At 40.6% G+C, this 13,878-nt stretch overlaps 1 protein-coding gene across 1 annotated transcript in view; it reads left to right on the top strand.

Moving 5' to 3' along the window:
* SVEP1 (sushi, von Willebrand factor type A, EGF and pentraxin domain containing 1) overlaps positions 1-13,878 on the top strand; it is a 211,963-nt gene that overhangs the window by 164,660 nt on the left and 33,425 nt on the right. The window contains exons 37-38 of the mRNA XM_027550488.1: positions 7,537-8,209; positions 10,205-12,996. Coding sequence (XP_027406289.1) covers positions 7,537-8,209; positions 10,205-12,996 — 3,465 coding nt within the window. The remainder of the gene's footprint in view (positions 1-7,536; positions 8,210-10,204; positions 12,997-13,878) is intronic.

Below are 13,878 nucleotides of genomic sequence, written 5' to 3'. Positions count from 1 at the left end.
TTGTTCTAGCTCTGTGAAGAATACCGTTGGTAGCTTGATAGGGATTGCATCGAATCTATAAATTGCTTTGGGTAGTATACTCATTTTCACTATATTGATTCTTCCAATCCATGAACATGGTATATTTCTCCATCTATTAGTGTCCTCTTTGATTTCTTTCACCAGTGTTTTATAGTTTTCTATATATAGGTCTTTAGTTTCTTTAGGTAGATATATTCCTAAGTATTTTATTCTTTCCATTGCAATGGTGAATGGAATTGTTTCCTTAATTTCTCTTTCTGTTTTCTCATTATTAGTGTATAGGAATGCAAGGGATTTCTGTGTGTTGATTTTATATCCTGCAACTTTACTATAATCATTGATTAGTTCTAGTAATTTTCTGGTGGAGTCTTTAGGGTTTTCTATGTAGAGGATCATGTCATCTGCAAATAGTGAGAGTTTTACTTCTTCTTTTCCAATTTGGATTCCTTTTATTTCTTTTTCTGCTCTGATTGCTGTGGCCAAAACTTCCAAAACTATGTCGAATAGTAATGGTGAAAGTGGGCACCCTTGTCTTGTTCCTGACTTTAGAGGGAATGCTTTCAATTTTTCACCATTGAGGATAATGTTTGCTGTGAGTTTGTCATATATAGCTTTTATTATGTTGAGGTATGTTCCTTCTCTTCCTGCTTCCTGGAGAGTTTTATCACAAATGGATGTTGAATTTTGTCAAAGGCTTTCTCTGCATCTATTGAGATAATCATATGGTTTTTATTTTTCAATTTGTTAATGTGGTGTATTACATTGATTAATTTGCGGATATTGAAGAATCCTTGCATCCCTGGGATAAAGCCCACTTGGTCATAGTGTATCAAACACAAAGAACAAATATTAAAAGCAGCAAGGGAAAAACAACAAATAACACACAAGGGAATTCCCATAAGGATAACAGCTGATCTTTCAATAGAAACTCTTCAAGCCAGGAGGGAATGGCAAGACATACTTAAAATGATAAAAGAAAATAACCTACAGACCAGATTATTGTACCCAGCAAGGATCTCATTCAAATACGAAGGAGAAATCAAAAGCTTTTCAGACAAGCAAAAGCTGAGAGAATTCTGCACCACCAAACCAGCTCTCCAACAAATACTAAAGGATATTCTCTAGACAGGAAACACAAAAACGGTATATAAATTCAAACCCAAAACAATAAAGTAAATGGCAACGGGATCATACTTATCAGTAGTTACCTTAAACGTAAATGGGTTGAATGCCCCAACCAAAAGACAAAGACTGGCTGAATGGATACAAAAACAAGACCCCTACATATGTTGTCTACAAGAGACCCACCTCAAAACAGGGGACACATACAGACTGAAAGTGAAGGGCTGGAAAAAGATTTTCCATGCAAATAGGGACCAAAAGAAAGCAGGAGTAGCAATACTCATATCAGATGAAATAGACTTTAAAACAAAGGCTGTGAAAAGAGACAAAGATGGTCACTACATAATGATCAAAGGATCAATCCAAGAAGAAGATATAACAATTATAAATATATATGCACCCAACACGGGAGCACCGCAATATGTAAGACAAATGCTAACAAGTATGAAAGGAGAAATTAACAATAACACAATAATAGTGGGAGACTTTAATTCCCCACTCACACCTATGGATAGATCAACTAAACAGAAAATTAACAAGGAAACACAAACTTTAAACGATACAATAGACCAGTTAGACCTAATTGATATCTATAGGACATTTCATCCCCAAACAATGAATTTCACCTTTTTCTCAGGCGCACATGGAACCTTCTCCAGAATAGATCACATCCTGGGCCATAAATCTAGCCTTGGTAAATTAAAAAAAAATAGAAATCATTCCAAGCATCTTTTCTGACCACAATGCAGTAAGATTAGATCTCAATTACAGGAGAAAAACTATTACAAATTCCCACATATGGAGGCTGAACAACACACTGCTGAATAACCAACAAATCACAGAAGAAATCAAAAAAGAAACCAAAATTTGCATAGAAATGAATGAAAATGAAAACACAACAACCCAAAACCTGTGGGACACTGTAAAAGCAGTCCTAAGGGGAAAGTTCATAGCAATACAGGCGTACCTCAAAAAACAAGAAAAAAGTCAAATAAATAACCTATCTCTACACCTAAAGCAACTAGAAAAGGAAGAAATGAAGAACCCCAGGGTTAGTAGAAGGAAAGAAATCTTAAAAATTAGAGCAGAAATAAATGCAAAAGAAACAAAAGAGACCATAGCAAAAATCAACAAAGCCAAAAGCTGGTTCTTTGAAAGGATAAATAAAATTGACAAACCATTAGCCAGACTCATCAAGAAACAAAGGGAGAAAAATCAAATCAATAAAATTAGAAATGAAAATGGAGAGATCACAACAGACAACACAGAAATACAAAGGATCATAAGAGACTACTATCAACAATTATATGCCAATAAAATGGACAACATGGAAGAAATGGACAAATTCTTAGAAAAGTACAACTTTCCAAAACTGGACCAGAAAGAAATAGAAAATCTTAACAGACCCATCACAAGCACGGAAATTGAAACTGTAATCAAAAATCTTCCAGCAAACAAAAGCCCAGGTCCAGACGGCTTCACAGCTGAATTCTACCAAAAATTTAGAGAAGAGCTAACACCTAGCCTACTCAAACTCTTCCAGAAAATTGCAGAGGAAGGTAAACTTCCAAACTCATTCTATGAAGCCACCATCACCCTAATACCAAAGATCCACATCTTTGTATGACAAAGATGCCACAAAAAAAGAAAACTACAGGCCAATATCACTGATGAACATAGATGCAAAAATCCTTAACAAAATTCTAGCAATCAGAATCCAACCCATTGTATTTTGAATGAGACTACAAAATGTCACACAGAATAAAATTAAATATTTCAACATTTTAGATTTTTACCAATTTCCATTTTTCCTGTTTTGGTAGCCAACATTTATAGGCCATATCTTATCATCAGTATAAAACTTCATCATTTTTAAATGACTCTTTTACATAAGCGGGTTAACTATGTCCTCCAGAAAGCTGAGCACTCATTTAGATTTCTAACATAATGGAATGATGTGGCAGTTTGATCAAAGACCGGTTATAGTTCTATCTAGGCAGTAACTACAAGTTAATTCCTCTTTTTGTCGTTCAGAGAACATACGCTTCTTTAGCATCTTAAAAGACTAACTGATGTATCTTAGAAGACAGTTATTTTTAATAAGCTCCTGACCTCATCTTCATTGAATATTTTATCTAGTCTAAAGCACTGGCTTTATTTCCACCTTTTGAAGTTATTCACTATAAATTTCTCTACTTCTCTGAAATGCCAGCCATTCAAGTTTTGATGGCTTGGTCCCCAAGTTTTCCTACAAATGGATCATTGGAGCTAATTGAGAGGTTTCAGAAAGGGATCCCAGCCCTTCATACATTCCCATGACTTAAAAAAAAAAAAAAGATCCTACACTCTGGTTAAGATGTCAAGCTCGCAGCATTGGAAGTGAAGATGTTGGGAGACAGACATTTCAGCCAGCTCAACCTCAAATCTGCCTTTCTCTTTCTCATAAATGGAAGTGATTCCAAGTCTGTTCACTCTGAGTCCTCTGAGCCTATTCCAATAGGCCTATAGCCATTTTTGAACTGTGATACCCAGAGCTGAAGCTACACTGACACATGCATATTAGAACATAACTACAACAGCAAAAAAAAACACTAAATTTAGGGACTGGAGCATGGTACTTAAAACATAACTGTTTATTTCATCTCTCCTGTTCTCTTTCTGAATAAATGAGTTTCTAGAGATACAGATCACATCAGATCAGTCGCTCAGTCGTGTCCGACTCTTTGCGACCCCATGAATCGCAGCACGCCAGGCCTCCCTGTCCATCACCAACCCCCAGAGTTCACTGAGACTCATGTCCATCGAGTCAGTGATGCCATCCAGCCATCTCATCCTCTGTCATCCCCTTCTCCTCTTGCCCCCAATCCCTCCCAGCATCAGAGTCTTTTCCAATGAATCAACTCTTCGCATGAGGTAGCCAAAGTACTGGAGTTTAAGCTTCAGTATCATTCCTTCCAAAGAAATCCCAGGGCTGATCTCCTTCAGAAAGGACTGGTTGGATCTCCTTGCAGTCCAAAGGACTCTCAAGAGTCTTCTCCAACACCACAGTTCAAAAGCATCAATTCTTCGGCGCTCAGCCTTCTTCACAGTCCAACTCTCACATCCATACATGACCACTGGAAAAACCATAGCCTTGACTAGACGAACCTTTGTTGGCAAAGTAGTATCTTTGCTTTTGAATATGCTATCTAGGTTGGTCATAACTTTCCTTCCAAGGAGTAAGCGTCTTTTAATTTCATGGCTGCAGTCATCATCTATAGTGATTTTGGAGCCCAGAAAACTAAAGTCTGACACTGTTTCCCCATCTATTTCCCATAAAGTGATGGGACCGGATGCCATGATCTTTGTTTTCTGAATGTTGAGCTTTAAGCCAACTTTTTCACTCTCCACTTTCACCTTCATCAAGAGGCTTTTTAGTTCCTCTTCACTTTCTGCCATAAGGGTGGTATCATCTGCATATCTGAGGTTATTGATATTTCTCCCAGCAATCTTGATTCTAGCTTGTGTTTCTTCCAGTCCAGCGTTTCTCATGATGTACTCTGCATATAAGTTAAATAAACTGTATTCTAGAGATACAGTAACCCTTTTAAGGATGCCACCATTGACTCACTCAATTCGTTTGATGAAACTAAAGTCTTTTACACGGGCTGCCACTAAGCCGGGTTTCCCTCTGTGCAGTTTTTCTTTGTTATCTATATACAGGACCTCTATTTTATCTTTGTTATAAATATTGCCTTGTAAGATTAGAAACATTGAACTGGATTATTAAAACCCTCATCCTTCATCCTACACTTATGTATGTTTACAAACCAGTGGGCTAAGGACAGAGTTTTGTGGCATTCACAAGATAGGAAATGCCCAGCTAGCTTACTTCTGTTAACCAGTACTCTTTGGGTCATCCAGTTAATAAACCACTTAAATATCTTTCTGTTCCAGCAGCATTTTGTCAGCTAAAATCTTATGAGACACCTTGTCGGAGCAACTGTCAAAAACAGTTTCCAGTTCCTTTATGCCTGCCACACTTTCACTGATTAGCCATCAGAAGTTGTCAAAAAACACACGAGATCCTAGTGACCGCTGCTTCCTTTTCCAGATGTTCATAAGCCATTCCTGTGTGTAAGTCCACAGAAGGCCTCGGCTATACCACACTCCCATTTCTTTGCTCCTGTTTTCATCCTTTCCTGCTTTCTTCATGACTCCTCTCAAAAGCTGTTTCGTCTGGGACACGGATGTGTAAACAAGTACAGGCACTGGCATTGCCTTGTGTGCTAGGGGAAGGGATTCTAGCACATAGCATCGCCACATTGTCCAATGAAGGACTAAATGTTGATGGAGCGTAATAAAGAAAAGACAAAGGGATGGTGTCCATTCTAGGAAAGTATGGATAGTATCAAAAATGCGTTCTTTAAGTTCATTTGTTCAAAATACAAGTATTTAGTGGTAATCTCCCACTACATTACAAAGTGCTTTTTTGCTGTGATTTTCCCATTAGCAAAGAGTAGTTAGTGGAGATTTTCCAGCAGATCAGAGGTCAGAGGCCTAACAAAATGCTGCCAGATTACAAAGCACCGTTTTTGTGTCCTTAAGAGGCTTTAAGAAATAAGGAAGTTTCTGGAGGCAGAGGCTTCTGCCTCAAAGCAGCTAGTCTCATGACATAAAGAAAGCAGTTTATAGATGGCACAATGGATCCTCATAAATCAGGGATGTCTCAGGTGATGGCTGTGAACTTCAGCCAATGAAATATAGTAGCAGCATTAAAGGACCTTGTAAAAATGATGATACATGGTTCAGAATGTTCCAAGGATGTAAATTTGTGCCATAAAAATATAAAACATTGAGAATGTCTACAAATGGAGCACGTTCTACACAGTAATAGCCAAAGCTAGGAACTCAGACCTTGGACAATGGATTTTTAATAATAAAATTAAAGTTTTAATGTACTGTCTTTGTACATCTTCCCAGACCCTTTAAGATGGAAGCCATCTAACAGTTTATGAAGTTCAGATTCTTATACAAAGAACTGAGCTTATCTACATTGAGCTCCCGCAGACCCCAACTGGAGACTCCTTAGCTATTGAGTACAGCTATGAGTGTTTGCTTTGATACCATTTCTACCCACAGCATAATATATGATTATTGTAGGTAGGGAGGTTACAAACATCTCTTATGTTGCTCGATCATTTTTTACCTGATCTCTGTTTTCTATAGATTTCATAAATCTTGCCAACAAAGATAAAGAAATTCCACCCTCTCTATCATAAGTGAAATTGGAGATGTTAACTAACTGATGATTTAAGAATCTGCTGAAGAGTCGGTCAAATAACTTGTACTATTAACACTGACATACAGTTTCCACAGGATACCCACTGTCTGTGATGTAACTGATCTCATTTTAAGGAGAGAAGGAGAGAAGACAGAAGTGTTAGAATTCAGGAAACCAAAATCAGACCCTAACTCTGCTGCTTACATCTGTGTGATTCTCAGCAGATTATGTAGCCTCCTAAACCATCACTGTAAAATGAAGAAAGTAGTATTTCTTAGCAGAGTTCAATTGCTACCAAATTATTTCAGTCCCCTTACCCTTCATTAGTATCAGAACGACGGACCGATCAGATGTTAGGCATTCCTTTCAATCTCCCCATCCTCTTTCTCTTCAGTAAGAAAGTGAAAATGAAAATCAGAGTGTAATTATTCTAATACTGCATATCCTAATATTGTGTTCTACTTCATTGAAAGAGTACTTGAGAATAATTTTAAGATTTTTGTAAATCATCAATCTACCATCATATATGGTGAAAAGCCTTGTACGTAAAAAAGACTGAGCGTTATTAAGCAAAATGTATTTGTGCTGGTCAAATAGCCATACTCAGACACAGCTTTTAATGCTAACAGTGTGGTTAAGGCCTTTGGAAACATTGGAGACTGAAATTATAATCTCTCCTTTAAAGTTCATTGATTATAAGTAAGAGAATAACTAAGAGTTACATAGAGGCTACCTATGGTTTATCAGAGCTTTTAGGACTAATGATCAAGTCAGAAACTGAAACTATCTGTAGACAGATGAAGTTCCAACTAAGTTGAGTCAAACAGAACCATAACTTATTCCTCATTTTTATTTGTAAGAAAATGTATAACAATTTTTAGAGTTTCTTAAATAGAAAAAATCCACTTCCCTTTCTGAACAAGCCCTAGTATTATTACCAAGATGTGTATCTTAAATTAAGATGATTTGGTCAATAAGCTCAAATTCAAACAGTAAATACTGTTGTAAAGGATAAAGAATAAAAGTAAAGTCATTGTTGGAAAGATCAAAAATAAAAACGGAATAAGAAGATGCAAACACCTTTTCTCAAATATACTTTCGTTACTGTTTCTTTCTCCCCAATCTCATAGCTACACCCTTGCTGGTCCTGACACCATTGAGTGCCTGGCCAGTGGCAAGTGGAGCAGAAGTGACCAGCAATGTCTGGCCGTCTCCTGTGACGAGCCGCCCAGCGTGGAGCACGCGTCCCCAGAGACTGCCCATCGGCTGTTTGGAGACATTGCGTTCTACTATTGCTCAGATGGCTACAGCCTGGCAGACAACTCCCAGCTCCTCTGCAATGCCCAGGGCAAGTGGGTTCCTCCGGAAGGTCAGGCCATGCCCCGTTGTATAGCTCATTTCTGTGAAAAACCCCCTGCTGTTTCCTACAGCATCCTGGAATCTGTGAGCAAAGCAAAATTTGCAGCAGGCTCAGTTGTGAGCTTCAAGTGCATGGAGGGTTTTGTACTGAATACCTCAGCAAAGATTGAGTGTCTGCGAGGTGGGCAGTGGAGCCCTTCCCCCATGTCCATCCAGTGCATCCCCGTGCGCTGTGGGGAGCCGCCCAGAATCCTGAATGGCTATGCAATTGGATCAAACTACAGTTTTGGAGCCATGGTGGCTTACAGCTGCAACAGGGGCTTCTACATCAAAGGGGAGAAGAAGAGTGCCTGCGAAGCCACGGGGCGGTGGGGCAGCCCCACACCCACGTGCCACCCCGTGTCCTGCGCTGAACCGCCGAAGGTTGAGAACGGCTTTCTGGAGGTAAGAGGCTGGTTCACAAGAGTCCTGGCTTTCGTCGCTGACAGGGCCAGCCCACTGCGTGGCTTACTCGGAAGCAGGGGTGTGGAAGGAAATCCGAGGAAGAGGGGATATACTTACACATGGGACTGATTGACCTTGCTGTACGGCAGAGACGAGCACAACATTGGAAAGCAGCTCTACTCCAATTTTTAAAAATGCTATTGAAAAATAAAGAAGCAGGGGCATATAATTGAACAGGAGACTAAATCTGTAGGCAGTAAATAATGGAGAGAATCTGAGAGGTTATAAATCCTTTTAATCTATAGCTTTCTACCTTCTGCTAGCATACAGACACTTGAAATACTTCTTAGCAGTATCTTAGCCCTAACCATGAAGTTACAATAAAACAGTTTTAAGAAAATATTATTTTGCTTTATAAAAGTTGGTGCAAGATGGATGTATTATTTTTATAGAAATCAAGGTCGAAAAGGAACCTAGAGAAATCTATTATCATCTCTAATTTTTAGACACAGGTAGGGCGGTAAACCATCCATTCACTGTAGGACAGCTTCTGTGATTTTCTTTTAGGGCACCTAAAGGTAATTTTATCAGGACAAAACATTATATCCTATCCACAAACGTCCTCCTTTCTCATTAATATGTGTCTGCTCATTAAATCTATCAAGAAATCAGGAATAAGAATCTATTCCCCCAAATCAAGGGCCATTTTAAGCAGGTTATATTCTAATTAAATACTTCTTAAAAATTCACACATGCATATAGCACCATTTCTCCTTTATATTTTAAAAGAGTCAAAGGCTTTGTCTAAGACCTTTGTTCAGATATATTAACTTTCCATTGAAATGAGAGTGTCTAGTATATGTAAGAAGGCTTTCTTCATTTATTCATTTAGCAAATATTTCTGGAGCTCCTACTAGGTATCAGGTAAGCAATCGAGATCTGCTGCTGCTGCCGAGTCACTTCAGTCGTGTCCGACTCTGTGTGACCCCGTAGATGGCAGCCCACCAGGCTCCCCCGTCCCTGGGATTCTCAGGCAAGAACACTGGAGTGGGTTGCCATTTCCTTCTCCAGTGCATGAAAGTGAAAAGTGAAAGTGAAGTCGCTCAGTCGTGTCCGACTCCTAGCGACCCCATGGACTGCAGCCTACCAGGCTCCTCCGTCCATGGGATTCTCCAGGCAAGAGTACTGGAGTGGGGTGCCATTGCCTTCTCCGAATCGAGATCTAGTATTTAATAATTCTGAATAGGTCTGTGATTAGATCCATCATGGTGTTTACGTGTATGTGGGGTACCCAAGAAATAAATAGGTAAACAAAGTAAATAATTATGTCCAAATACTGGGAGGTTTACTGCAGCACAGAAGCTGGACTTTACCATGATCGCTAACAAAAGAACCATTGTAATGTTTTTAAAGTTTTAATAACTCATTCATCTTAGTATTGCCTAAAATGATCTATTATTATATTATATACTTAGGTATCTGAATGTTGAGCTCATGAATATTATATTTTTTGTTTAAAAGATAAAATACTACTTTTTATTTTCCACCCTTATATTACGGCAGCAGTTTTTTTAACAGCACAAACAGATGTATCTTTGTGTTGTGTATGTGTTCTTTTCTGTGAGTAAAACAACAAACTATAGCATTGTGAGATTTTTTTGAATTTACCAAGCAGTTTATAATTTTTGGTATTGCTCCATCTACTCATCAATCAATTTAGAGACTTGAATTTTTACTTATTATGGTCTTAACACTGTGGCTAGTATTTCTGCTGTAGGGACTGATTACTTAATTTGACCTTCTACCATCCTTTTTGTTTATTTAAATTGAAAAAATAGAGTGGACCTGTTGGAAAAATATAAATCCTCATTTGCTTATGTTTTAATTGATTTATTTTAACACAGGCATTTTAGTTCTTTACTATGATTCATTGTATTTTGTCAGTTATATTATCTGTTAACAAACTGTGTTTAATTGTCTCTCCCTGTTATCCAGCATACAACTGGCAGGACCTTTGAGAGTGAAGTGAGGTACCAGTGTAACCCAGGCTATAAGTCAGTTGGAAGTCCTGTGTTTGTCTGCCAAGCCAATCGCCACTGGCACAGTGAATCCCCTCTGGCATGCATCCCTCTCAACTGTGGGAAACCTCCCCCGATCCAGAACGGCTACACAAAAGGAGAAAATTTTGAAGTAGGGGCCAAAGTTCACTTTTTCTGTAATGAGGGTTACGAGCTTATCGGTGAACATTCTTGGACATGCCTGAAATCTGGCAAATGGAATAAGAAGCCGAACCAAAAGTGTGTGCCTGCCAAGTGCCCAGAGCCACCCCTCTTGGAGAACCAGCTCGTATTGAAGGAGTTGACCACGGAGGTGGGAGTGGTGACATTTTCCTGTAAGGAAGGGCACGTCCTCCAGGGCCGCTCTGTCCTGAGATGCTTGCCATCCCAGCAGTGGAATGATTCTTTTCCTGTTTGTAAGATGGTTCTGTGCCTCCCACCTCCCCTCATTTCCTTCGGCGTCCCTGCTCCTTCTTCTGCTCTTCATTTTGGAAGTACTGTCAAGTATTCTTGTGTGGATGGGTTTTTCTTAAAAGGAGATCCTACCACCTCCTGCCAAGCTGATGGTACCTGGAGCTCTCCACTGCCGGAATGCGTGCCAGTAGAATGCCCGCAGCCTGAGGAAATCCTCAATGGCATCATCGATGTGCAAGGTCTTGCCTACCTGAGCACAGCTTTGTATACATGCAAGCCAGGCTTTGAGTTGGTGGGCAATACCACCAGTCTTTGTGGAGAAAATGGTCACTGGCTCGGGAAAAAACCAACCTGTAAACCCATTGAGTGCCCAAAGCCCAAGGAGATTTTGAACGGCAAATTGTCTTACACAAAGCTACACTACGGGCAAACCATTACATACTCTTGTGACCGAGGCTTCAGGCTCGAAGGTCCCAAAGCCTTGACTTGTTTAGAGACAGGAGATTGGAATGTGGACGTCCCATCTTGCAATGCCATCCACTGTGATCCCCCACAGCCCATTGAGAATGGGTTCGTAGAAGGTGCAGATTACAGCTACGGTGCCATGATCATCTACAGCTGCTTCCCTGGGTTCCAGGTAGCTGGTCACGCCATGCAGACCTGTGAAGAGTCGGGATGGTCAAGCTCCATCCCGACGTGTGTACCCATCGACTGTGGTCTCCCCCCTCACATTGATTTTGGAGACTCTACTGTGGTCAGAGATGGTCAGGGATATTTTAACCAAGAAGACGACATGATGGAAGTTCCGCATGTGACTCCTCACCCCCCTCATCCTCTGGGAACAGTGGCTAAAATCTGGGGAAACACGAAGGGGTCTCCTGCTATGCATTCGGCAAAATTTCCATACAACACCCTGGTTTCATACAGCTGTAATCCGGGATACGAACTCCTGGGGAACGCTGTGCTGATCTGCCAGGAAGATGGAACTTGGAATGGCAGTGCACCGTCATGCATTTCAATGGAATGTGACCTGCCTGTTGCTCCTGAAAATGGCTTTCTGCACGTTACAGAGACGACCACGGGCAGTGCCGTCCAGTATAGCTGCAAACCTGGGCACACTCTGGTGGGCTCTGACCTCAGACTTTGTCTAAGGAACAGAGAATGGAGCGGTGCTTCCCCACGCTGTGAGGCCATCTCATGCCCCAAACCAAATCCAGTTACGGATGGCTCCATCCGAGGAAGCAACTACTCGTACCTGAGCGTGTTGTACTATGAGTGTAATTCTGGGTATGTGCTGAATGGCACCAGCAGGAGAACATGCCAAGAAGATAAAACGTGGGATGGAGATGAGCCCGTTTGTATTCCCGTGGACTGTGGTTCACCCCCAAGCTCAGCCAACGGCCAGGTAAAGGGAGAGGAATATACCTTCCAGAAAGAGGTTCAGTACACTTGCAACACAGGCTTCTTGCTGGAGGGGGCCAGCAGCCGTGTTTGTCTTGCTGATGGAAGTTGGAGTGGAAACACTCCCATCTGCGTGCCCGTCCGGTGTGCTCCCCCATCACAGGTGGCAAATGGGGTGATGGATGGCCTGGACTACGGCTTCGGGAAGGAAGTGGTGTTCCACTGTCAGGATGGGTATGCGTTACACGGGGCCCCCAAACTCACCTGTCAGTCAGATGGTAACTGGGATGCCCAGGTTCCTTTCTGTAAACCAGTCAACTGCAGCCCTCCTGAAGATCTTGACCGTGGCTTCCCTAATGGCTTTTCCTTTTATCGTGGGGGGCAGATAGAGTACCAGTGCTTTCCTGGTTATAAGCTCCATGGAAGTCCTTCAAGAAAGTGTCTCTCTAATAGCTCCTGGAGTGGCAGCCCCCCTTCCTGCTTGCCTTGCAAGTGCTCCCCACCAACCATTCAGAGTGGAGCTGTTAATGGGACAGATTTCAGTTGTGGAAAGGCAGCTCAGATTCGGTGCTTCAAAGGCTTCCAACTCCTGGGACTGTCTGAGATCACCTGTGAAGCCGATGGCCAGTGGAGCTCTGACTTCCCACGCTGTGAACACCCTTCTTGTGGTTCTCCTCCAACGATACCAAATGCGTTCATTGTTGAGAGGGGTTCATTGGAGGAAAATGTAATAACTTACACCTGCAAGCCTGGGTATGTCATCCAAGGCAGTTCAGATCTGATTTGTACAGAGAAAGGGACATGGAGCCAGCCTTACCCAGTCTGTGAGCCCCTGTCCTGTGGACCTCCACCATCTGTCTCCAATGCAGTGGCAACTGGAGAAGCACACACCTATGAAAGTCAAGTGAGGCTCAGGTAAGACCATGCGTGGTTCCAGAGTCTCCAAGGGGCACAGACAGAAGGGTTGTAAAATGAAAAGCGATAAATCAGAAATTAAGCTAGTTGGGAAGAAAACATCTTCTTTGGGCTGTTCTCTGAAAACTGAAGCTTTTAACACTGGGCCTTATTCTGCCCATAATTATCCATAGATTGGCTTGTAAAAGTAAATTTCCACATTTTCAGATTATAGTTTCTAATACAGTTATCATAATTAACGGATTCTGTTGAGCTTCTTGGACCATCAAGATCCTCTAACTAGCTTTAATACCTATTAACTCATAGGCTCTTTTTTGAATGATACACTGATAAATTTCTTTGATATCACCTAAGAATTATATTCATATATGTAAATGTTGGGGAAATAGGGCAAAAACTGAAGAATTCAGGTCAAAAGTCACATACTTTCAACATAAATAAGGAGATAGTCTTAAGAGGACGTCTAACCTATGCTATCTGAGCAAACTAAGCATTTAATGCACAAATGGTGACTTTTTGCTGAAAAATTCTCTATTTAAAATGTAGTATTAAAAAAATGAGAAAATATGGAATGAATGTATAATTTAGATTTTTATTGGAATAAATGCCTGTAATGTGCAAATATATCTCAGCCCTCTAAATCAATTTAGATTTTGTTGGTATCTCTGAAGGAATTAAGGATTATTCTTCACATATTGGCTTCTTAAGTTTTATGAATAATAACTCTTCTTAAGCCTGTCTGTTGTAGACATTTTAGCCCTTCATTTTCTCTTACTTGCAGTAAGAAACAGACCCGAGGGAAGATTTTCAGTGAAATGAAAGCTAAGAAAGAGTGGGTTATGCACCTAGAAGAAAAACAAAAATTATTCCTTACTTTTGAAG

This window comes from Bos indicus x Bos taurus, chromosome 8 (assembly GCF_003369695.1).
Source record: "Bos indicus x Bos taurus breed Angus x Brahman F1 hybrid chromosome 8, Bos_hybrid_MaternalHap_v2.0, whole genome shotgun sequence".
Classification (NCBI taxonomy): domain Eukaryota; kingdom Metazoa; phylum Chordata; class Mammalia; order Artiodactyla; family Bovidae; genus Bos; species Bos indicus x Bos taurus.
Note: the sequence above shows the minus strand (reverse complement) of the source record. Positions and strands in the feature narration are given on the sequence as shown.